This window comes from Eschrichtius robustus, chromosome 16, assembly GCF_028021215.1.
Source record: "Eschrichtius robustus isolate mEscRob2 chromosome 16, mEscRob2.pri, whole genome shotgun sequence".
In the NCBI taxonomy this organism is placed as follows: domain Eukaryota; kingdom Metazoa; phylum Chordata; class Mammalia; order Artiodactyla; family Eschrichtiidae; genus Eschrichtius; species Eschrichtius robustus.
In genome coordinates, this window is record NC_090839.1 from 85,830,906 (window position 1) to 85,855,030 (window position 24,125).

At 53.1% G+C, this 24,125-nt stretch overlaps 1 protein-coding gene across 1 annotated transcript; it reads right to left on the reverse strand.

The window, feature by feature from the left end:
- Positions 1 to 2,155: 2,155 nt before the first annotated feature.
- On the reverse strand, positions 2,156 to 24,036 carry LOC137750451 (mucin-12-like). The gene is made up of 11 exons (XM_068524795.1): positions 23,985 to 24,036; positions 10,237 to 10,338; positions 9,651 to 9,778; positions 9,287 to 9,351; positions 6,646 to 6,797; positions 6,195 to 6,269; positions 5,941 to 6,103; positions 5,085 to 5,246; positions 4,329 to 4,405; positions 2,369 to 2,457; positions 2,156 to 2,197 (listed from the first exon to the last, which is right to left on the reverse strand). Exons 1-11 carry the CDS (start codon positions 24,034 to 24,036, stop codon positions 2,156 to 2,158), a joined length of 1,107 nt encoding a protein of 368 aa, XP_068380896.1.
- Between the last annotated feature and the right edge of the window lie 89 nt (positions 24,037 to 24,125).

Here is a 24,125-nt window from a genome sequence, read left to right on the forward strand (position 1 = left end):
AGGGCACAAGGCAGGGATGGGGTGATGCAGAAATGGCCAGGACAAGAGTTGGAGAGAGCTGAGATGTTAAGACATTTGTCTTGTGTCATGTAAGGGAGAACCCGGGCATCTGGGGCAGGGGTGGGAGGTGAGAGGGGGTTGGAGGGGCATATTCGCGGGGTAAGGACAGACCCTACCATTGGCTGAGAAACTGTCATGTGCCAGGGATCGTGCCTGGGGGATTCTGTCTGATTCTCCATCCCTGACAAGTCAGTTTTCTTTTTCTTTTTTTTTTTTTAATGTTTATTTTAAAAAATAAATAAGGGGCTGTGCCTGCTGAAGCCCTGAAGGGGCTTCAGTAGTTGTGGCTCACGGGCTCAGTAATTGTGGCGCACGGGTTTAGTTGCTCTGCAGCATGTGGGATCTTCCCGGACCAGGGCTCGAACCTGTGTCCCCTGCATTGGCAGGCAGATTCTTAACCACTGCACCACCAGAGAAGCCCTGCACCAGGTCTTAGTTGAGGCAGGCGGGCTCCTTAGTTGTGGCTCCAGGGCTCCTTAGTTGTGGCATTCGAACTCTTAGTTGTGGCATGCATGTGAAATCTAGTTCCCTGACCAGAGATTGAACCTGGGCCCCCTGCATTGGGAGTATGGAGTCTCATTCACTGCACCACCAGGGAAGTCCACAAGTCAGTTTTCTTATTCTCACTTTCTGGAGCAGAAACTGAGGCTCAGAGAGGCTAAGGCTAACTCAGATGAGCCCCAAAGCCCTGGCTCTTCCCCCAGATCTCACGGGGGAGGGGAGAGGAGTAGGCGAGGGGCAGGAGGCTGAGGGTACCCCCAACTGTGGCCCCAAGACACAGCCCTCCCTGGGCGTGGGCAGGTCCAGGAGATGGCAGGGCTGGGACTGTGAGGGCAGTGGATGGGCAGGCGTCATTCACGATGTGGGGGTGGGAGCTGAAGGACCAGAGGCAGCAAGCAGAGTGTCATTGTCACCAGTCTCGACTTTGGAGACTGGTGACTGAGTCTGGAAGGCAGCGCACCTGCCTTTCACCCTTTCGGGAATTGGCGAAATGAATGTCGGTCAGGAAATCCCAGAAATAAATGGGCCCCAAGCCCTTTGATCCTGAGACACCAGAGAGCTGGGGGTCAGCTGAGGCAGTCTGGAAGCTTCACTAATGACTGGAGGTTCAGCCCTGTTCCAGGTCAAAGGGCAGAAGGAAGGGGAGCCCCTCCCTGGCCGGGCAGCACATAGGCACACAGGCCATCAGATTTGTCACCGCTCTGAAGGGGCAGGCACAGGGCCTGAAGTAGCCTGGAAGAACAAATGGGACCCCTGGAGGGAGGTGGAAGGTGGAGGAGAGGGTGGGCCTGAGCCTCCGAGGAGAAGGGTGCCCTGCTTTCGACTCCAGCCCCAGGGAATGAGACCCCTCTCCCCTCTTCTCAAGCCAGCTTTACTGCCGCTATGGGTACCCCACCAGGTCACGGGGTGCAGGTCATGCACACAGCTGGGCCAGTGCCCAGCCCCAGCATGGCTGAGAGTTCTTGGGTCTGTGGGTTCACAGGTAAGCACAGCCCCTCTGGTCATCTGGAGTGACCTAGGCCCCTCTCAAGGTCAGCAGGGCAAAGCACTCACTCTTTGGCCTTTCTGGGGGCTCCCACTCCTCCCTCCCGGGATGTGACCTTAAGCCTGTTTGCTGCAGAGACCTCAGGCAGAGGTGGGCCCACCCCTGCCCCTGCTTGGAGCAGACAAGGGCCTCCCGGCCCCACATGTGGGGCACAGGAAGGGGCCGAGATTTGTTCTCCAACCTTGGAAGGAGTGCTCTCCCGAGAAGGACCCTCCCAAACATGCAGGCCTGCAGCCAGGCCCCTGCAGGGGAGGGGAGGAGACCACTCAGGCCACACTCTGCGCTTTAAGACTTGCTCTTTTATGGTAGGAAATTCCAGAGTGGGTGTCACCATAGAGCAAACAAGATGCCTTGGGGCTCCTGGATGGAGGGCATGGGAGCAGAGTGTGGTCCCAACAGTGCGGATGGGGCAAAGCCAGCAGCCCTGGGAGGACCGTCCTCGGGCCCTGACGTCTGATTCCTCTTGGCGGCCCCGGGGCCTGGGGAGGGCTCTGTCGGCCGCTATCTCGTCGTCCAGATCTGGGTGAGGGGTGAGAGCCCACGTCCCCCTCACTGAGCAGTTGTCACCACCGTGGGCCTCTGAATGTGGAGCTGGGGGGTGGGAGAGAGGAGGTACGTCTGAGGGGGCCAGTAGTGATGGCTGCGTCCACGGGGAGCGACCTGCCTCTGGGCCGAGGGTGCCCCACCCTCCCCCGGCAGCCCCAGGGGGTGGGGGGCAGGGGAGCAGCCCCTAGCTGGGGGGGGGGGCGGTTCCTGAGTCACCTCTGTGGTGGGGTCCACATTCTGCAGGGAAGGCTGGAAGTGTCTGTAGACATTTTCAAGGCCAAACGTGTCCCCCTGCAGATTCTGACCTGTAGGGAGAGGTACTGGGGTGAGAGTGAGCCTGGGGGAAGCCGAAGAGGCCCAGAGGAGGGATATTTTCCAGTAAAAGGAACAGGTTTAAAGAGTCAGCCCCAGAGCTGCCCTAAACTCCTTTCCCGCTGCCCATCCGTCCTCCCAACAGCGCAGCTTGTCTGAGACTCAGGAGGGGACCTGGGGAGCTGGCCCAGGGTTACGCAGGAACAGGAGGGGACCAGAGCAGCAGCCCTCCGACATGCTCTGGGGTCAAAAGTCGTGGCTGGTGAGCAGGGGCCCCAGGCCCAAGTGTCACTTGGTTTGGGTGAGGCAGGAGGACGAGACTGCTTGGGGTCACCGTGCACACTTCCTCATGGCAACGGTAGCCACAGCAGACAGAAAGCAGCTGTGCCTGGAATCTCTTGTTTGAGTTGGCACGTGTCCAGCACCCACTGTGCCCATCTTGCAAACAAACTCCCTCCTCGGCCTCCGGGCCCCAGGCTCCGGGTCCTCCTGGCATCTTCCAGAACATTCCTTTGCTGCTTCCTTCAAGATCCTCCCCGCGGCCCTGCCGTCTGCCCTCCTCACCCACCCACTGTCTCCCCAGCGTGGGCTGGGCTGAGTTGACTCCCATTGCTGCCCACAGGCCGCAGGCCTGTCCCCAGGCTACAGACTGGCCAGATCTGGGGTGCCTCCCCCTCCCTGTGCCCTGCCCTCCCACCCCCTCCTAGCACGACTCACCTGCTGCTTCTCCCCACTGCGCCCTGCCATCCCAGCCCGGAGCCTGCAGACAACACGCCCTGTCTGGCTCACTGGCATCTGAGCTTTGTCATCTGCTGTCTATGCCTCGGGATCCCTGCCACCCCCACCCAGCCTCATCGGCCCTCACCTGTGGTACTGTGCTTCTCCCTCCCTGGACTCCCCATTTTCGTGCTGTCCCCCTTAAATCCTCCTGAGTGGGCTGCTCAAAACGAAGTCTGGTCCCCCTCCCTTAAAGCCCCTCCCGTGGGTCCCCCCATCATGGCCCACTGACCAGCCTTGACCTGGCTCTGTCATCCTCCCATCCCACTGACCCGCCCTTGGGCGGTCAGACCTCCCACAGACCGTGCTCTTTCCCGCCTCCATGTCCTTTCTTAAGCAGGGCCCCCTGCCGGGAAAGCCCTTTCCCTTCCCATCATGGGAGAAGGCCTCGCTGCCCACTGGGCTGTATGTTCATGGGAGCAGGAAACACATGGCTTACTCCCCACCACTGCCCTGGCTCTCAGCTCAGGGGATGCCCCTCCCCAGTCGTGTCTGACCCCAGCCCAGCTCTGGGCTGGGGCAGGTATATCTATGCCCCGTCAAGCCCTGGCCATGGCCCTATCATCCTATTAACTGTGTGTGTCTGATGTGCTGGGGGTGGTCTCGGGGGGCAGGATCAGGCTCTCAGCCATCCCTGGAATCCCTCCATCGTGTTTGTCAGGAAGTACTGGGAAGGGTTTCCCACCGCAGCTGGGTGCAGGGCCGTGAGCAGCTCTGGGAGCCAGAGCAGGCTGAACCCATGCGGAGCTCCGTGGAGGGCAGCTTATGAACCGGATTTTGGAAACAGAGTGGGATGCAGGTGCGCAGAGACTCAGGCCACCGGAAGCAGCCCAGTCTATGCAAAGGCATGGGCCACAGGCTGGAGTGCGCAGAACTTGACAGGGAGGAGCGAGAAAAGGCCAGAGGGGCAGCAGGGGCTGCCCGTGGAGGCGCGGGGTCAGGAGGCTGCAGAGGAGCCTGGCTCCTGCAGCAGATGCGGGGCGACCTGGCGGGATGTGCGTGCGTGTCACCCACAACCCCACTGAGTCCCACTTTGGCACCTCTCCACCCTCCAGCCTGCCCCATCCTGGCCCCTGATGAGATCTACCTTCCCAGACACCTGTGTTCTGGAAATTGCCAGGGACATCTTCTTCTTGCCAGTCTCGAGACAGGTTGTTCTCTTGCCTGCCAACAGAAATGCCGTGAGCAGCTCGTGGCAGAGAGGCAGGGGAGGGGGCTCAGAGGCCTCTGAACCTCGGGCTTCCGGAAGGGGCCCTCCTGGCCAAGCCCTGAGTCAGGGAGGAGACTGCCCGCAGCGGCAGCGGCAGAAAACAAAAAGCATTCCTGGGGATGTCACCATGGCCTGGCCCCCCCAACTCCTCAGTGGGCCTCAGTGTCCTTATCTGTGAGATGGGGGCATTGGACTAGAGTCAGGGCAGTTCCCTTTGATTGGCGGCCAGGTGCTGTGCTGGGCATTAACCTTCTCAGGTGGATCTTACGCATTTTACAATCGGGGGAAAGCAACACCGGCCTTTCCCAGTGTCCTAGTGTGGCAGTGTTGCTCTGGGGAAGCCAAGGTGATAACAAGCACCAGGTAATTTCATTACACAATCCAATTTCAGTACATATGTTTTCTGTTTCCATTTCTCTGCCAAACGGATATGTCCTATCAGATCGGCAGGCTGCCCTTTGCTGGACCCAGAGCTGGGAGGGGCTGGTAGGAGCTGGGAGGGACTGGGAGGGGCAGGGCCCCACCCACCCCTGTTGGGCCTCAGCTGACTACTCAGCTGGAAGGAGCAGAGCCTCAGGATATTCTGACTGTGGTCCCCTCTCCCCAGGCCCAGCCCCAGGCCCAGAAGCTCACCTGTGCAGTTTTCTCTGGGATTGGCTGAGTAAGATGGCCAGGACCACCACCGAGACCACCAGTAGCACCACCACGGCCCCTACGATCCCATACACCATGCTCTTGCTGGTGCTAAATTCACAGCTTTCTCCCCAGTGCCAGTGCGTGTCCGAGTTCAGGCACCTGTGGACACACACAAGCTCAGGCCAGCCCACCAGCATCCCTCACCCACCCAGTCTCCCAAAAGAAAAAAAATCAATGTCAAAGCACAGGAAACCAGCTCTCCTTCTGAGGACAGTTGCTGGGTGCTCTCCCTGACTCCCAAGGCTAAGGGGCGGGGAGGGGGTGCAGCGACCACAGATCTGCGGAGCAGGAATTCAGAATCCGGGAGTGCCGGCTACCTCGTCCCAAACACGTGATGTTCACCCATCTAAACACTAAGTAGCTGGCACTTTGACAGCCTGTTTTACCGTGTTTTATATTTTGTACTTTAATTTATGATCTCCCAAATGTAGCGTCCCAGCTACAGCAGGAGGTGATAATGGCCCGGTGGCTGGGATGATGTCAGGGAAATGAATGACAGATGGAGATAGAGATCCATAGATATGGATTTGGAAATTGATAACTGGAATTTTTTTCAGGAAGGGGCTTGCTCAGTCCTACAATGCCTGTGTCTATAATCTGCACCTCACTCTCCCTCTGGTGGGGTGGAAGATGGGAGACCTGGGTAGAAGAAAGAGGGATGTAGAGGAGGGGGGAGGAGGTGCCTTGCGAGCTTTGCCCACCACCACCCTTCCCCCTTGGGTGACTGTCGGGGAGAGTGGGGCCCTGCCACCAGAGAGGGTAGGTGCTGGGCTTAGAGGGAACAGGTGCTCACAGGCAATGGGGGCCACTTTGTTGAAGCTGGCACCTGCCGTGGTGACAGTTCATTTGCGACTTCGTCCCCGGGGTGCACTTGGTCACACAGGCCAGCTTCCCATCCAGATCATCCACATAGTAGAATTGGGTGAATTCCTTCGCAGCATTCTGAGTGCATTGCTCTGAGGGTGGGGGACGGGCAGGAAGCGTCAGCCTGGTGAACACGCCCTCTAGCCCCCAGGTTTACCATCCACACTCTGCTGAGCTGCTTACCTTGCAGGTCAAAGCCGAGCTTCACGGTCTCATTCACGAAGGTGTCCTTCTCACTGTAGCACAGGCGTGAGATGTCTGCCCAGGGTGGTGGGAAAGAACAAAATTAGATATGGCACCTCTGCCCCCTGGGGGCAGCCAGCCTTCCCTTCCTCCTTGCTGGGGCCAAGACTAGTAGGGTCTTGGCCCATCCCTAGATGCAGCTGGGCCTGTGAGCTGGCTCAGATGGGGACATTAGGGCTGGTGACAACCTCAGCCCGGGACTGGGAGGGACTTCTGGGTGCAGCACAGTCTGGGGAAGGTATCCGGGCTTGACTTCTGGATTCCTTGAGGGAGGTCTCTGGAGCTCCGGAAGAGAGGAGAGATGTGAGGTGTGGGGATGGGGCTGAGACCTCCCTAAGCGACCCCTCACATCCTTTCCCCACCAACATCAAGGGGTTTTAGGTGGGCTTACTTTCGCACGCTTCAGAATCACTGAGTAGCTTTCCGGTCTCATTCATAACCTTGGCCTTTATGATCTTAGTGAGGTTTGCAAACAGCTCCTGAAACTCTGAAGTGAAGTCTGCCTCCATGACGACTTCATGTTCCACCATGACGCTGCCGTTGCTGGAATTAGGAATCGTCAGCTACCCTGTGTTGCCCACCCTCCCAGCAAGCAGGGCCCAAGAAGCAAGAGAGGTGATGAGAAACAATTAGCCATATGTCCCAGAGGCAGGACAGAATAGAGACTCTTCCCTCCAGCAGTTAACAACCTAGAGGGAGGCTACAGAGTAAACCTGTGATAACAATATATGCCAATGGGCGGAATTCATTCCTAAAAATGGAAGCTGTTGGGCAAAGATGCGGAGAAATTGAACACTTGTGCATCGTTGGTGGGAATGTAAAATGGTGCGGCCACTGTGGAAAACAATATGATGGTTCCTCAAAAACTTAAAAACAGAATGACCATATGGTCCAGCAATTCCACCTCTGGGCATCTAGCCCAAAGAATTGAAAGCAGAGGCAGGAAGAACTATTTGTACACCCATGTTCATCGCAGTGTTATTCATAAAAACTAAACGGTGGAAGCAATTTAAGTGCCCATCAATGGATGAATGAATAAACAAAATGTAGTCTGTACATACAATGGAATATTATTCAGCCTCAAAAAAGAAGGAAATTTTGAGACATGCAACAACATGCGTGAACCTTGAGGACATTATGCTAAGTGAAATAAGCCAGTCACAAAAAAACAACTACTGTATGAGTATTTATGAGTAGTAATATGAGGTCCCTGGAGTAATCAAATTTGTAGAGACAGAAGGTAACATGGTGGTTGCCAGGGGTGGGATGAGGAGGAATTGGGAGTTATTGTTGAATGGCGACAGAGCTTCAGTTTGGGAAGATGAAAAAGTTCTGGAGAAGGACGGTGGTGGCTGCACAACAATGTGGATGTACTTAATGCTGCTGAACTGTACACTTAAAATGGCGAATTCAGTTGTTAATGGCAGATTTTATGTTATGGGTATTTTACTACAATGAAAAATTTTTTAATTAAAAAATTTAAAGTAGAAGCTATTGGATTATATTTTCAAAACCAAAAAATAAGCTTTCAGAAATGGAGAAACATGAAGCTTCTTTAAAAATGTTGGATTTCAACCCAGCAGCTTCTTGTTAGACGGTCAGCAATGCTCTCAGCAGAGAGAACTTGACACAAGGTCCATCACTAGTCACAGCCATTGTGACAGAGAAGTCAGGAGCAGGACCCAGGAGGACTTGAAACAACAAAATCCTGAACCAGAAGGGAGACGGAGACAATGGCTCTGATGCTGGGTGGGGGTGGAGGACACTAGGCTATGGAACCCAAAGGGCCCTTGACATGTTGGGACCTGACACCCCCAGGCTCCCTTCCCTCCCCTCTGTCTGCTTCTTTGCACTCTCCTCTCAGAGTTCTGCTTCTCCTGCCTATCCTTTAAATGTTGGGGCTTCCCATGCTCCTTCCCTGGTACATCTTCACTTCCGTGCTGTGACGACGGCCCCGGCCATCTGGTCTACTCCCAGGGCTTCCAGAGATGTCTATCTAGGGATGCCAACACCAGTGCCTCCACTGTAGACCCTTCCTATCACATGTTTGACCATCAGCTGCTCCATCACTCAGCCACTCCACGTGGCTGGGCCCCCATGCCAAACTCATCACCTTCGTCTCCCATTCTGCTCCTCCTTACGTTCCTCAATTCAGCAAAGGGCACCCCGCACTCCCAGAAGCCCAGAAATCTGGTGTCGTTCCTCCTTTTCTCCAAACACCCATCAAACTCCCATGATCTGCTGGTCCTGCCCCCTAAAGACCTTTCACACTGGATACTTTTCTTCTTCATTATCACCTCTCAGGTCCAGGCTACTATCACCTCCCTCCTCTGTCCACCCATTCTCAGCCCTGCAGCCAAATTGAGTTGTCTGCAGTGCAAATCGGATACTATCCCAATGGGCTACAATTGCTGATGCTTCACATCTAAATAGCTTGGCACAGGTTACCTTTCTAACCTCCTCTCCCACCACGACCCCTTTGTCCTCAAGCGGCCAAGTGTGCTTTATGTTCCTGGAATCTACCCTCCTTTCTCTCACCTCCAGGTTCATCGTCATTGATTTCCTCTTGTAACACTCTCCTCCTCCCTTCCTTCTACTTGGCTCATTTCTCCTCATCCTTCAAGCCTCAGCTTAGCTGTCACTTCCTCCAGGAAGATTTCCCTCCATCTCACTGAGCTTGCATTCAGGACCTCTCCCACTGCACCTTGTGTGTCCCTTACCATAACTCTAGACAGACTGCACAGCCACTCTGCTACCTGTGTTCTGCCACTCTAAGCTCCATGAAGACCAGAACCACTGTGCTCCCAGCACCTAGCACAGGGTAGGCTTTCAATACTAGTTTGTTACATGGATGAGTGCTGAATGAATGAACTCATGGTCTCAGAGCCCTCAGGTGTTGCCTTCGAGCTGGGGGCCTTTTTGACCCAGCCAGGTACTGATACTCTAATCATTCATGATAGGAGGAGACAGGAGAGCAGGCAAGAGAGAAGGAGCTTCCCACAGTCTATAAATCTCTCCACCCCCATACTCACAGTAGTTTCCTAATGATCACGCCTCTGTATTGTGGAAAGTCTTTGCTCCTGTAAGATTTATCCATCTGAAAGAAACAAGACAGCTGAGCTCATAGAAGCCTGGAGTGTGCAGCAGCCCCTGTTCTCTTTCCCCAAGGAGCCCCTGTATTAGCCCATAGGAAAGAAGGAAGGGAAGGCAGAGGAATGTTCCCTCTTCCAGGATGTGTTGGAGGGGTATGGCTCAAGGAAGGAGGCTCTCAGCGGACCCCCGCCCCCAGGACTTAGGCTGAAGGGACCCAAGAGCTGAGAAGCCCTGAACAGTAAGTCAAGATGAGCCCCGGCATCCCCTCTGACACTGGTGAATCTAGGCTTCCTCTGCTCTTACCTGACTCTTGAATAGTTGAACAAAATTCTGGTATGTATGGGAGGATATGTTACTTAGGTCTTTTGTGAAATTTCTGTTAGTTACTTTCACTCTCAGTTCTACAGTGGCATTGATTTTTTTCGGGGTTTCTGTGGGAAGAGGACAGATTATGCATGAGACATCAACCTCCCAGTAATGCCTTCCAGGATTAGTTAATTCTTCATCTGTTGGCTTTGTGGAAGTAGAGGAAGTGTGTAGGAGGGAGGATGGAAACTCAAAAGGCAGGTAGGAGTAGCTGAAACTTCTGCCCCTTGCCTCTGAATACCAGGAGGAGCTAGTGGCCAGGATCACAACCCAGTGAGACTTAAGTGGAGGCCTCCAGATGATCATCCTGATGAGAGAGGCAGGTTAGCTAGTGAAAAGGGCCCAGAAGGGGGAGACAGAAGGTCCATGTTCTACCTGCATTTTGGCCTGGTTGAAAGTCACATTTTCTCCTCTACCTGCACAATTAAGCAGTGGTAGCAAATGACCCTTCCAGTGCTGCCCTCCTATTTTAAGTGGTTAAGGGATGTGGGGATGATCTACAAGTCTCAAAAAAGGTCTTTACCTATGAAGAAGTAGTCCAAGAGGGATTGACACTGGTAACCAAAGTAGCCTTGGGTACAGGCACATTTTTCTCCGTTCCAAGTGGCCCCATTGTAGCACCGCCCTGCGAAGGGGTAGAACATTCACAGAGGTTACCATGGAAGCCCAAAACACAAAAACATTGGCTCCTGCTCCAAGTCCCATCATTCAGACACTGCATTGAAAGATGGGGATGGGACCAGATGATCATGCAGCAACCGAGATCCATTTGTCACCACCTCAGCCCCCAGGAGAGAGTGGGGAAAGGAGGAGGGACAACAGAGAGGAAGGAAGCAAGAGATAAAAGAGGACACACAAAGAAAACAAGGGCCCTACAAATCAAAAGGGAGCAACATCATCTGCATGGGTGATGTACATCGGTAACAAAAAGGCACTGGAAGTGTGGAACAAGACCACAAGGAGTACAAAACTGATGAGCTGATAAGGGAAGATGAGCAGGAGGAACCCAGAGAGTGACAAACAAGGAGACTTACTTGGTGTCAGAGCTGGAGAGTGGGTTGTCATCACAGCTGTGTGTGTACCAGTGAGTGGGGGACGCAGAGTTGAAGTGGTACTGAAACCAGGGACTGGAGCACCAGTGGAGCCAGGTGAAGTGGAGGACAGAGGAGGAGAAAAGCCAGAAGTTGACTCCTCTTTGGCAGTCATGGTGATATGTTCTGAGACCACAATGTGGGTGGAGGTCTCACCGGGGCTTGATGGGGAAGGACTTGCATTGTACGTACTATGCAAAGAAGGGGTAGAGAATGATGGTGTAGACGCCTCTGTGGAGGTTGTGTAGAAAGTGGATCCTGGAGGAGAAGATGTGGTCATGTGTCCGTCACCACCAGAAGTGATTAAGGATTCTCTAGGCCTTGATGTGGAAGCAGAAATTTCATTCCCTTCAGTAACAGTGCTGTTCAAGGTACCTGTAGGTTTTGATGAATCAGGAGTAGAGGTAGAAAATGTGGTTTCCTCGGTGAGGCCTGTGGTTGTCTGTGCAGAGACAGAGGGGGTGGTAAACAGCTGGCTGGAGCTTGAAGAGGAAGCAACGCTACCATAATTCCCAGGATAGGAAGTTCCAGACGAAATGGTTGATTTAGATGATTCAGAAATGGTTGTGAGGACCGAGGCCATTTCAGTAATTGCTGTTGTGCTGTGTCCAGTGCTGGAGGTGGTGGTAGAAAGTTGCTCAGAACTTAAAGGTATAGAAGAAGATGAAGAGTAACAGGAGAGTGTGTGTGTTGATGGCGCTGAGAGATTCGTGGACACAGTGGCTTCCACAATATAAAATGTCGTTGTTTGTTCATCACCACTGGATGTGGTAATGGATTCAACTGGACGTGAGGTGGACCCAAGACTTCCATCCCCTTTAGAAACTGTTGTTGTACGTGAGTCCATGAGCTGAGGAGAATCAGATATGGTGTTGTGATCTGTGGTTTTCTGAGTGACAACAGTGGCAGTCTGTCTTGATCCAGCTGGGCCAGTAAATGTCTCTCCATTGCTTGATGGGGCTGTAGAAATCTCAGCAACTGTGGTGTGGAAACCCTCAGAAGAGACTGTGGATTCAGACCATTTAGAAGTGGTGGTGGAACTCCCAGTGACTGTGGTGTGGGAACCCTCAGAAGACACTGAGAATGCAGTCCCATCAAAAGCGGTGGTGGAACTCCCAGGGCCTGTGGTGTGGGAACCCTCAGAAGAGACTGTGGATACAGACCAACCAGAAATGGTGGTGGAACTCTGAAGGCCTGTGGTTGGGGAAGTCTCAGAAGAGACAGTGGATTCGGACCAACCAGAAGTGGCGGTGGAACGCTGAGGGCCTGTGGTGTGGGAACCCTCAGAAGACACTGTGGATTCAGACCAACCAAAATTTGTGGGGGAACTCCCAGAGGCTGTGGTGAGGAAACCCTCAGAAGAGACTGTGGATTCAGGCCAGCCAGAAGTGGTGGTGGAATTCCCATCACCTGTGGTGGGGAAACCCTCAGAAGAGACTGTGGATTCAGACCAACCAGAAGTAGTGGTGGAACTCTGAGGGCCTGTGGTGTGGGAACCCTCAGAAGACACTGTGGATTCAGACCAACCAGAAGTGGGGGAGGAACTCCAAGGGCCTGTGGTGGGGGAACCCTCAGAAGACACTGTGGATTCAGACCAACCAGAAGTGGGGGAGGAACTCCAAGGGCCTGTGGTGGGGGAATCCTCAGAAGAGACTTTGGATTCAGACCCACCAGAAGTGGTAGTGGAATTCCCAGGGCCTGTGGTTGGGGAACCCTCATAAGAGAGTGTGGATTCAGACCAACCAGACGTGGTGGTGGAACTCCCAGAGCCTCTGGTGCGGGAACCCTCCGAAGAGATGGCAGATTCAGACCAACCAGAAGTAGTGGTGGAGCTCCCAGAGCCTGTGGTGAGGGAACCCTCAGAGGAGACTGTGGATTCAGACCAGCTGGAAGTGGTGGCTAAACTTGCAGCGCCTGTGGTGTGGGAACCCTCAGAAGACACTGTGGATTCAGACCAACCAAAATTTGTGGGGGAACTCCCAGAGGCTGTGGTGAGGAAACCCTCAGAAGAGACTGTGGATTCAGGCCAGCCAGAAGTGGTGGTGGAATTCCCATCACCTGTGGTGGGGAAACCCTCAGAAGAGACTGTGGATTCAGGCCAACCAGAAGTGGGGGAGGAACTCCAAGGGCCTGTGGTGGGGGAATCCTCAGAAGACACTGTGGATTCAGACCAACCAGAAGTGAGGGAGGAACTCCAAGGGCCTGTGGTGGCGGAATCCTCAGAAGAGACTTTGGATTCAGACCCACCAGAAGTGGTAGTGGAATTCCCAGGCCCTGTGGTTGGGGAACCCTCATAAGAGAGTGTAGATTCAGACCAACCAGACGTGGTGGTGGAACTCCCAGAGCCTGTGGTGAGGGAACCCTCAGAGGAGACTGTGGATTCAGACCAACTGGAAGTGGTGGTTAAACTTGCAGCGCCTATGGTGTGGGAACCCTCAGAAGAGACTGTGGATTCAGACCATTTAGAAGTGGTGGTGGAACTCCCAGTGGCTGTGGTGTGGGAACCCTCAGAAGACACTGAGAATTCAGTCCCATCGAAAGTGGTGGTGGAATTCCCAGGGCCTGTGGTGGGGGAACCCTCAGAAGAGACTGTGGATACAGACCAACCAGAAGTGGTGGCGGAACTCTGAAGGCCTGTGGTTGGGGAAGTCTCAGAAGAGACAGTGGATTCAGACCAACCAGAAGTGGCGGTGGAACTCTGAGGGCCTGTCGTGTGGGAACCCTCAGAAGACACTGTGGATTCAGACCAACCAAAATTTGTGGGGGAACTCCCAGAGGCTGTGGTGAGGAAACCCTCAGAAGAGACTGTGGATTCAGGCCAACCAGGAGTGGTGGTGGAATTCCCATCACCTGTGGTGGGGAAACCCTCAGAAGAGACTGTGGATTCAGGCCAACCAGGAGTGGTGGTGGAATTCCCATCACCTGTGGTGGGGAAACCCTCAGAAGAGACTGTGGATTCAGACCAACTAGAAGTGGTGGCGGAACTCTGAAGGCCTGTGGTTGGGGAAGTCTCAGAAGAGACAGTGGATTCAGACCAACCAGAAGTGGCGGTGGAACTACGAGGGCCTGTGGTGTGGGAACCCTCAGAAGACACTGTGGATTCAGACCAACCAGAAGTGATGGTGGTATTCCCATCACCTGTGGTGAGGGAACCCTCAGAAGACACTGTGGATTCAGACCAACCTGAAGTGGTAGCAGAACTCCAAGGGCCTGTGGTGGGGGACTCCTCAGAAGAGACTTGGGATTCAGACCCACCAGAAGTGCTTGTGGAACTCTGAAAACCTGTGGTGTGGGAACCCTCAGAAGAGACTGTGGATACAGACCAACCAGAAGTGGTGGCGGAACTCTGAGGGCCTGTGGTGGGGGAACCCTCAGAAGAGACAGTGGATTCAGACCAACCAGAAGTGGGGGAGGAACTCCAAGGGCCTGTGGTGGGGGAATCCTCAGAAGAGACTTTGGATTCAGACCCACCAGAAGTGGTAGTGGAATTCCCAGGGCCTGTGGTTGGGGAACCCTCATAAGAGAGTGTGGATTCAGACCAACCAGACGTGGTGGTGGAACTCCCAGAGCCTCTGGTGCGGGAACCCTCCGAAGAGATGGCAGATTCAGACCAACCAGAAGTAGTGGTGGAGCTCCCAGAGCCTGTGGTGAGGGAACCCTCAGAGGAGACTGTGGATTCCGACCAACCGGAAGTGGTGGTTAAACTTGCAGCGCCTGTGGTGTGGGAACCCTCAGAAAAGACTGTGGATTCAGACCATTTAGAAGTGGTGGTGGAACTCCCAGTGGCTGTGGTGTGGGAACCCTCAGAAGAGACGGTGGATTCTGACCAAGTGGAAGTCGTGGTGGATCTCACAGTGCTTTCGCTGGAAGCAGAACTTGGATTGCAAGTTGTGCTTGTCTCTCCTGGAATAAAATATGTGGTAGACAGTTGATGAGGACTTGAAGGGGATGCAGTTCTTCCATCATCTGTGGTATAGGTGGTCAGAGGACTGTTGTTAACAAATCTGAAACATGTCTAGAGAATTGTTTCTTTAGTGAATGTCATGGCTGTTTGTCCAAAGACTTGAGTGGTGGTTGACTCACCAGAACCAGAAGGTGATGAAGGTCTTATATTATCAGTAGTATGGAAGGTGGCAGATGGAGTTGATAATTCTTCGAGTATTGTAGGAAAAGTGGATTGCCCGGTAGTAATTATGGCTGATGGTCCATCACCACTAGAAGTGTATTGGAGTCACCGGGACTTGTTTTGTGGGCATTCTTGGTTAAGGTGTTTGCAGATGACACAGTGTGTTGGGAAAACTCAGAGATGATACTTTGGTCTGTGATTTTGTTACTGAGTTTAGTGGCAGTCTGTCCCAGGCTGCCTGGGACATAGCTAGTCAGCCTATGACACTGAAGCATGGCTTTCCTTTTCAGGGGTATAGGAAGTGTCAGGGGCATCTGTAGATTTGGATAATTTACCAGTGGTGATCTAGACCTTTGTCTCTTCTGTTGAGTATAGTCGTTTATTTATAGGGCAAAGTATCACTAGCTAATATTCTGGGGGTTGATGTGATTTATGACTTGAATTGTTAGTTGTATGACTGCGGATTTTGACAAATCTGTATGTTCATATATATGTATATATATACATATATATACATACACACACATATATATACATATATACATATATATACATATATATGATTTTTCTCAACCCACAGTGTCATCTGCAAACACCTTAAATAAGAATGCCTCCACATCAAATATATATGTATACTGTTGCCCAGTATTGCTTGTACATTCCTCCCGGGCACCCTGAGACATGTTCATTTCCTTTGGCGCTCCTGCATAAATTCAAGCTGATATTTGTACTCACATACCCCCTGCACATCCCCTGGCGGACAAATGAGCCCTTACCCCTCACGGGGGTTCCTGGCCCCCCAGTGCAATTCAGGGTCAGTCAAGGCCCATTTGAAGGGACAGTGGGAGTCAACAGGGTGGGAGAGGGAGGGAACCACCCCTCTGCCTTTCTCAGAAGGCTTTGAAAAGAAAGTAATATCGAAGCTGTCTTTTTCCCTTCTTCTTTAAAAAGAAGGGGTTTTGTGGACTTAGGCATGACAAATTTTACTGGACTTTTTAAGTTATAAAAGTAGACTATTTTTGTTGTGACACGTCAAACAATGAGAAAGCATATAAAGGCAATTTATGATCGTGTCCCTAACTGAATCACGAAGAATGAATAGGGGTGGGGAGAGGTGACATTTATTGGCTGCCTATCAAATTCCTGTGTAGTCGTATCACAACTGTAACTCAATGACTGTGTATGTAATTCCCTTTGCCCCTCTCTGAGAACATAGAGAACATTTCTGCCCCGTTCAGCCTGAACCAGAGCGGGTGCTCCATGAGCACGTCGTGAGTAAAGGAGTGAATGAATACTGGAAAGTCTACCTGACACTTCTTCTTTATTATTTAGTGTAATCCTGGGAGGTAGACATGAATATTCCTGTTTCACACCTGAATTGAGGTTCTAAGGGTTAAATATTTTCCAAGTTCACCCAGCTGGAAGGTAGAATTCAAGCGCAATCTGAGGGTAGCTTTTACTTTTAGCACAAGGAAAGGGTTAAATACTTTCCAAGTTCACCCAGGTGGTAAGGTAGAATTCAAACACAATCTGAAGGTAGGTTTTACTTTTAGCACAAGAAAAGGGTTTCTCGAGTGGCGAAGAGCAAGGAAAACGTTTCAAGCCGGGGGAACAGCATGTGTGGAGGCTCAGAGTACATGTTTGGGGTGGAGCTAAATACTGAGAGACCAGAGGGGGCAGAAGGAAGGCTGGCAAGGTGGGTGTGAAGCCAGCTCTGGATCTGACACAGCAACAGTGGAGAACATCCAGCAAAAGGCCATGGTCACAACTGTGCCTTAGGAGCAGAGCCCTGGAGTGAAGGGCAGTGGGGGCAGAGGCATGGAGATTGATTGATGAGCCCACGGCAGTTACATGGTGGGACGCTAGGGGCCCCAGTGAAGGCCAGGACACTCGTTGGCATGGCCTCTGGACAGGCTCTCTTTGGTCTTTATTCCTGAATTCACACCATTTACTCCCTTTTACTGCCACCCACATCTTCGCTATAGTTGCCGACCAGCTTGAGTGCCCAAATCCCTGTCCTTTTCACCAGGCTGCCCTTCCTCCTGGAATTTCTCATCTCCTTCAGGTCCTAAGACACCACTGCCTCCTAGTCACCCTTCTTCTCCTCCCTGGTGCTGTTCTTTCCTGCTCACTATCTAACTGAGACCCTCAAGATAAAGGCTCTGCCGTATCCCCCACCTTCCTGGCAGCAACCCCCTCTGTGCCCAAGGCTTTCACTCATTTCTGGGAGGGACAAGAAAAAGGCACCCTAGACAGTGCCCTGTGAAGAGCTTCAGAACCTTCCCAGCCTGAGATTCTGGTGGTCACGTCATCCCCAAAGGATGCAGCAGAGAAGTTGAGCAAACTCCTTCCCCAAAGTCAACCTCCAGGGTCAGAAGATGTTCCACCAGGAAGCTGAGCAAAGGAAAAACACAGACATTCTCCACAGAAACAATTTACATGGCCAATAAGCCTATGAGAAGAAAATGGTCAACTTCACTGGTAAGCTTATCACATTGCACCCCCCTCTGTGATGTTAAGTAACATAGCTGGTATTGGCTGGGGAATAAGATGCTGATGGACGTTAGCTTAATATCATATTTCTAAAGGATAATTTGAAAATGTGCATCAGGGATCGTGGCAGAGTCATACCATTTTAATGATTCCACTTCTAGTTACTGACCCTAAAGTAATCTGATGCAAATTTTTTTTAAAAATTTTTTACGAGAAGGTTTATTGCATCATTATCTATGAAAAATTGGGGAAAACCTGTCCAAGAATACAAGAATAGGAGACCGGTTAGATGACTAGGGTATTCCATAAAATAGAATATTAATCAGCCATTGAAACAAAAACTGCCCATAGAATAAATCTAAATACCTATTCAGAAAAAGCCCAAAATGTTAGCAATATTTATCTGAGTGGTAAGATTAAGAGAGATTTTCCTCCTTTTGTTTGTCTATATTTTCTAAATGTTCTACCATAAATAGGCATTCATGATATAATGTCTAGGCATAATAAATGCATATGCTGTAAAAATTAAAACTTAGGTGTGCCCAGTACCTTGGAGAACCCATGCAAAATCATTAATAATTCCCAAGCTGGGATTCCCCACACCTTTGTGATCAAAATGCTTTAACAAAAATGATCTAATGTCTGTGTTGCACTAGCCATCCAAGACACCAGCTCTCCTAACAAAGAAGTAAAATTTTACTTTCTTGTCCTGTGTACAGTTCTTATTGCTTCTTTCTTTAAAAGATAATCATTTGAGTTAGGCAGCTGGTTTGCCAGGCAAGTTTTTCACTTGGTGGCATTCTTGGGAGAAAGCCCTTGAAAACACCTTGGGACAAGTCTGAAGATCGCCACCTCGATATAAGACGGTCCCCTCCTACCACCTCCAAAACACATTTCTGCTTGTGGTGATTCAGCGGGGTCCATGGGAGCAGCCCTGAAGGGTGGGGTGTGGAGCGGGGGGCACACCTGTGAGGGCAGGTGCTACCCAGCTACGGCGTCTTGTGCAGTTAACCCCTCTGAACTTCCATTTCCCCCGGAAAATGGGGATGGATGATGCCTGCCTTCACCACTCTTCTCATTCTAGAAGAGGGGTGTCCCCAACCCCCTGGCCGTGGACCGCTACCAGTCCGCAGCCTGTTAGGAACTGGACCGCACAGCAGAAGGTGAGCCGCGGGCAGGCGAGCGAAGCTTCATCTGCCACTGCCCATCGCTCCCCATTGCTCGCATTACCGCCTGAACCATCCCCCTGCTCCCCACCCCCTGTCCATGGAAAAACTGTCTTCCACAAAACCGGTCCCTGGCGCCAAAAAGGATGGGGACCACTGTTCTAGAATATCCTACAAGAGAAGCCATGTGGGGGCCACTAGGCTGTGTCACTCCATCCTGGGTGTACTTTCAGCCCTGCCACACACGACCTCAGTGACTTGGGCCTGTCTCCTTTTCTGTAAGGTCATTCCCACCTGGCAGAGTCGCCTTAGGGGTGAGAAAAGGCCGGGGCCACCTCGCCTCCGCCCCCCACCCCCTGCCCTGCACACACCTGTGGCGAATGAATGAGCTTCCCGGCTTTCTAGCACCAGCAGCCAGTGCCACCTGCCCCTGCCCCTGGCCCTGCCCACTGCCTCCCTGAAGGGCTGTTGCTCTGATTGCTGTAGAAGCATGGTAGAGTGGGTTGAATTATGTCCCCCCAAAAGATATGTCCAAGTCCTAACCCCCATACCCTTGAGTGTGACCTTATTTGGAAATAAGGTCTTTGCAGATGTAATTAAGGTAAGGATCTCACGATCAGATCAGCCTGGATTTAGGGCGGGCCCTAAATCCAATGACTGGTGTCCTTATAAGAGAAAGGCGAGGGGGATTTGACACAAACGGGGAAGCAGGCCATGAGAAGACAGAGGCGGAGGTTGGAGTGATGCCACACAGCCAAGGAACGCCAAGAACCACCAGAAGCTGGAAGGGGCAATGAGAGCCTTTGGAGGGACCAGGCCCTGATGATACCTTATTTCGGATTTCTGGCCTCCATAGCTATGAGAGAATAAATTTCTGTTGTTTGAAGCACCAAGTTTATGGTAATTTGTTGTAGCAGCCTCAGGAAACTAACAAACATGGACACCCCCAGTTAGAGCGAGTGGTAAGGAATGTGGGCTCTGGAGCCTGCCAGCGTGGGTTCCCATCCTGGCTCCTCCACCTGATAGGTGGGAAGCCTTGAAATAGTTAGTTAGCATCTCCGTGCCTCAGTTTCCCCATGTATAAAACAGAAATCAGTAACAGTACTTCTTCCCAGGATTGCTGGGAAATTTAACTGAGATATCATTTAGAACACCGTCTAGCATATAGTAGGCCCTCAATGAACACCAGCAGTTTTGATCATTAGTGTCATACCCAGACAACGGGAGGCATGGCTTCCTGATGTGTTGTACCCGGGGAGTCTGTTTGTCACTATTCCAGTTCTGTCCATAGCTACGTATGGCTTTGTCAGTTCTGAAATTGTCTAAAGCCTTTGAGCATCTATTACTACTTCCTCCCTGTACTCCCCGTCAGCCAGCAAACTCCAGTGTCACCTCTCCCTACAGGCTCCCGGATCAGCCCAGGCGGACAGCCTCTGAGTGGCACCCCCTTCACCCTCCTCCACTGGGGCCCCTCTCAGAGCCTCAGCACCAGCCCTGGGTTGTGGTTCTTTCTGCCCCGTTCCCGTGTTTCCGTCTAATAAACAAGACTATAAACTGGCTTATTCATCCTGCCTGGTTCAGAGTACCTACCTGGGCAGAGCCAGGTCTCCTGTGTTTGCTGAATGAGTAAGTTTATTACTCTGCGTAAAACACTGCTTCCTTTTAATTGCTCTAAATTTACGTCACCTACGTTTCAAAGGTTGCCCTTTTGTCTACTGTGAACAAATCTGTTGTGGCCTTCACCACACTTTTATACATTGAACGTTTCCACTTCCACTTTCACCTTTCTGGACTCCAGAACTCTGACCCCTTGGGGCCCTTGCACTTGGACCCTGTTCCCTGCTGCCATCCTAAGCAGCTCCTCTCCCCCACCCTTCCTAGGAACACTTTGGAACTTCCTGTACACAAAACAGGACACAGGCTCCAACCCTCATGTTGATCCCCGGTGTTGTGTGGTCTTTGCGGCCCTTGCAGCACATGGAGAATGGAGAATTCTAGACCATGTCCCTATCTTTGTCCTCCTTCCTGAGTCCCAGGCCTCTAGGAAAGCTCCATCCAGAAATTCCATGCTCACCCCAAGCTCAACAGGCCTGCCTGGAGCCCTTTGCCAACCACCAAAAAGAATCTCCTGCTCCCCAGTCACGCAGGTTCTAGAACCATCTACCTTGGTGCCCATCATCAAGAGGAACCTTCCTCTCCATTTCCAAGGAAGTTGGGTTCCCAGCTGGACCCCCATGGCCTCATGCCAGGATGGCTCCCAACGTCCCTCTTTGCATCTGTCCTGGCAGGGGTGACCCACCCCTGCTCTGTCCTTGGAGGTCCTCTGTTGTCTAAAAGCCTCCACCTGGTTTTGATGCTCCTGTTACCCAAAGGTACTCCCTCACCAACCTGCTTTCCCCACCGGGCACATGGCCCTCACCTTTGGGACATTCCTACACCTCGACTCCCCTGCACAGCCCTGCAGTGTTTTTCTACTTTCTCAGGCTGCCATTCCTTCTCCCCACTGTTCACTTGTCCAAGACTTCATCAGTCCTCTTGGTGAACTGGGGTACCAAGAGGAGGCAGCAGATGAGAAACAAAGAAAACCACATATGCCACCAGCGGTCCCTGATCTGACTTCTGAGCCCCTCCCCGAGGACCCAGAATGCACGCAGTGGGATGGAGGTATTGCAGAGGGCTGAGGGCCTCCAGTGCGGGGTCAGGGCAGCACAAATCTAGTATCATATGGGTGAGGTCATGCTAATTATCATATAATCATGGGTCATGCTGGTCCCAGGTAAGTCACTCACCCTCTCTGAGTCTCTCTTTCCTGTCTGCCTTCCTTTCCTTTCATAATTTTCCTGATGAGAGTCATACGGGCTACATGCTCTGAAATGGCTTTGTAAATAGCAGAGCCTTCTGCGAGTGGGGGGCTGGGGGCCTTGGGGTATCATCAGACCTGGAGTCCCCCGGAATGGCCCTACTTGCCTGACCTCCCCACTCCTGATGGCTCTGTGCATTTATCAAAGACAGATGCTTTTGACTCCTTGGCGTGCTAATGGATTCAGCACGATCTTTTCCGTGCAATTATGAGCACCTTGCCAACAGGGGTCTTTGCTTGTGTGGGTGGCTCTCTCTAAGGCATGGCGGGACAAGCAGAGGCAACGCCCTTGCTGATGTCTGGGTCCTTCATCACCATCCCCACCATCCCTCTCCTCAGCATCTGCCTGGGGAGCAGGGGTGGGCGGACCCCTCCTAAGGTTGACCCCCTTCCATAGCTTCCTTTTCTCTGTGTATTAGCTTAAGGCTAAAATGTCTGTAATTAACATATTTTCATAACGTCCCTAAAGCCACGAAGTTCACACCCCCAGTCCTGGCTCCTCTCCCCTTGGCTTCTCCCAGCCAGCGCCGCTGCCCCCAGCATGTCTTGGTAGGGGAGGAAGAAGTACATTAAGGCATGGCCGGCTGAGGTGGCCTCTAAGGGCCTAAGTTCTTGCATGGCTTCTCTCACAGCCGCCCTGAAGACCTCCAAGACCCCCGGCCGCAGCTCCCACCCTCCCACCCACCCACACACTCACCACCGCCCATCACACACCCTGCAGGTCCTTCAACACAAGAGATGCCTCTTTCACCTGGCACCTTGGGCTCACTCCCCCAACGCCCCTCACCCCAGCATCTGCCCTGCCCACCCCTTCCCAGGGGCACTTCCCTGTCTCTGGGGAATCAGAAAGTCTGTTCCGCATGAGGGAACCCATGGGAATCAGCTTGTAACCAGTCTCTTCCCAGACAAACGGTCGTGAAAAGGTTTAACACGGACCGCAGAGTCTGTCTCCCCCTCAGCCCTTCAGCCATTTCTAACAAGAGGGGCTGTCCCTGGCGCCCCTGAGGCTCCCCCCAGGCAAGGAGGGAAGCTGCTGGACACCCCGTGGACTCCTGCCCTCCCTGGCCAGGGCTGGCAGCCTGTGCAGTGTCTCTGTGAGGTTTGCAAAGAGCCGACCCTTGGGCTGGTGCAGACCCCAGGATGAGGGCAGGCAGAGCCCCCTGTTTTCCCAGGGGGAAGCCTGGAGAACAGAAGGGGTGGGTTCCAGCTCCCACTCAGCCCCGGCGTGGGGCTTGGTGCAAACTCTCAACAGCACCGCACAGTCCGGGCCCCTTCCTCCTCACCCGCGGGTCTCCAGGGTGACTGACCCCTTTAGCTCCCAAAGGCAGGATGAGGTCATGGCCTGGGTGTCCAGCCCTTGGGCAGCCCCCTCCCCTGAAAAGCGAGGGAGGGAAGGAAGAAGGGAGGGTTAAGCCACCTGCAGCCCTGCCTGAGGCCGGCACACACCGGGACCACCGGGGAGCCCGGCCTGTATCTCACTCACCTGATGTCATGGATGTGGCAGTGTTGGGCACCCAGAGCCACAGAGCCATTGGCAGGATCCAGGTCACCAGCATCTCCCTGAGAGTGAGGCCCTGGGTGCAGGAGCTTCCCACGTCAGGCGAAACTAAGAAACGAGTGCCTCCCAGGGAGGGATCAGCTATATAAAGGACCCCGGAGACCTTTGCCTCGGGAAGGACACTGCCTGGCCCTGGGTGGAGGTGAGACGATGGGGTTGGTGGGTGACACGGGGAGTTGGCCAAAGGGCAGCCGGTCAACCCTCCTCCTCTCTAAGAGACCTGAACCTCCCTCCGCGGGGTCTCTATAGCGCGGAAGCCAGAGTCATGGGAGGGGCAGGGCAGGAGGAAGGGACAGGCAAACAGAGGCGTGACAGTGTGTGATGGCTGCCAAGATGCGAGGGCCAAGAAACCCCAGGGAGACGGTGACTATGGAGGGAGGGTCGACGGAACCCTAGAAGGAGCTGCCGGACCGACCAGGCCAAGTGAAGGACCCTCCGCCCTTACTCCCAAGAGGCCCCCCTTCGGGCCTTCCTTCCTCATCACCCACTTGGAGCTGGCCCCTTCCGAAGAAGGGCAGCGCCTTCCCCCGGGCCACCTCTGACCACCAGTGCTTCTCCTGGGTGGGACTCCCACTCACACCTGAGACTTTATGGTCCTGGTCTCTACCCGCACACTGGCCACTGCCAGCCTCTCTCCTGTCCTGGACAAAGGTCCCGGGGGCCGTTCCGACACCCCCACCCAAAGAACCTCGTTCTGCCAGCCCTGACCACCCTCAGCTCAGTCCGACAGCCTGCTGCTGCCCACAAAAGTGGGAACAAGAGGGCCCCAGCCCCAGGCATGGCAGGCCCTGGCGTGAGTGTGTCCGTCACCCAGGTTTGTAGTCTCAAGGTCTTTCGGGATGCCCGGCTTACGCATCAGCGCCAATGACAGCTGACTCAGCTGGAGTCACCCACCTCCCTGACTCAGCCAGAAGCTCTTAACGTCAAGGGGCACAGATGACAAACCCAACAGGCTCCCACCACCTGCTCCCACCCACCCCCTGAGAAAATGGGTCCTCCAATCTCGACGTTCCCTTTGAGGACGGTCATGGTCCCTGAGAGCTGCCCACGGAACCCTTCATTCCTCGCTGGGAGAAACCTGCGCTCCCAGGCCCTCCTACATCTCCTGACATCCTTGT

Bases quoted from the DNA above. Each gene is read 5' to 3' on its own strand.
- LOC137750451 (XM_068524795.1), bottom strand. From the start codon at position 24,036: ATGACCGTCCTCAAAGGGAACGTCGAGATTGGAGGACCCATTTTCTCA. The intron at 6,104-6,194 runs GTAAGCAGCTCA...CCCCACCCTCAG, and splicing joins GCTCGGCTTTGACCTGCAAG to AGCAATGCACTCAGAATGCT. The intron at 2,458-4,328 runs GTAGATCTCATC...CTCTCCCTACAG, and splicing joins GAACACAGGTGTCTGGGAAG to GTCAGAATCTGCAGGGGGAC.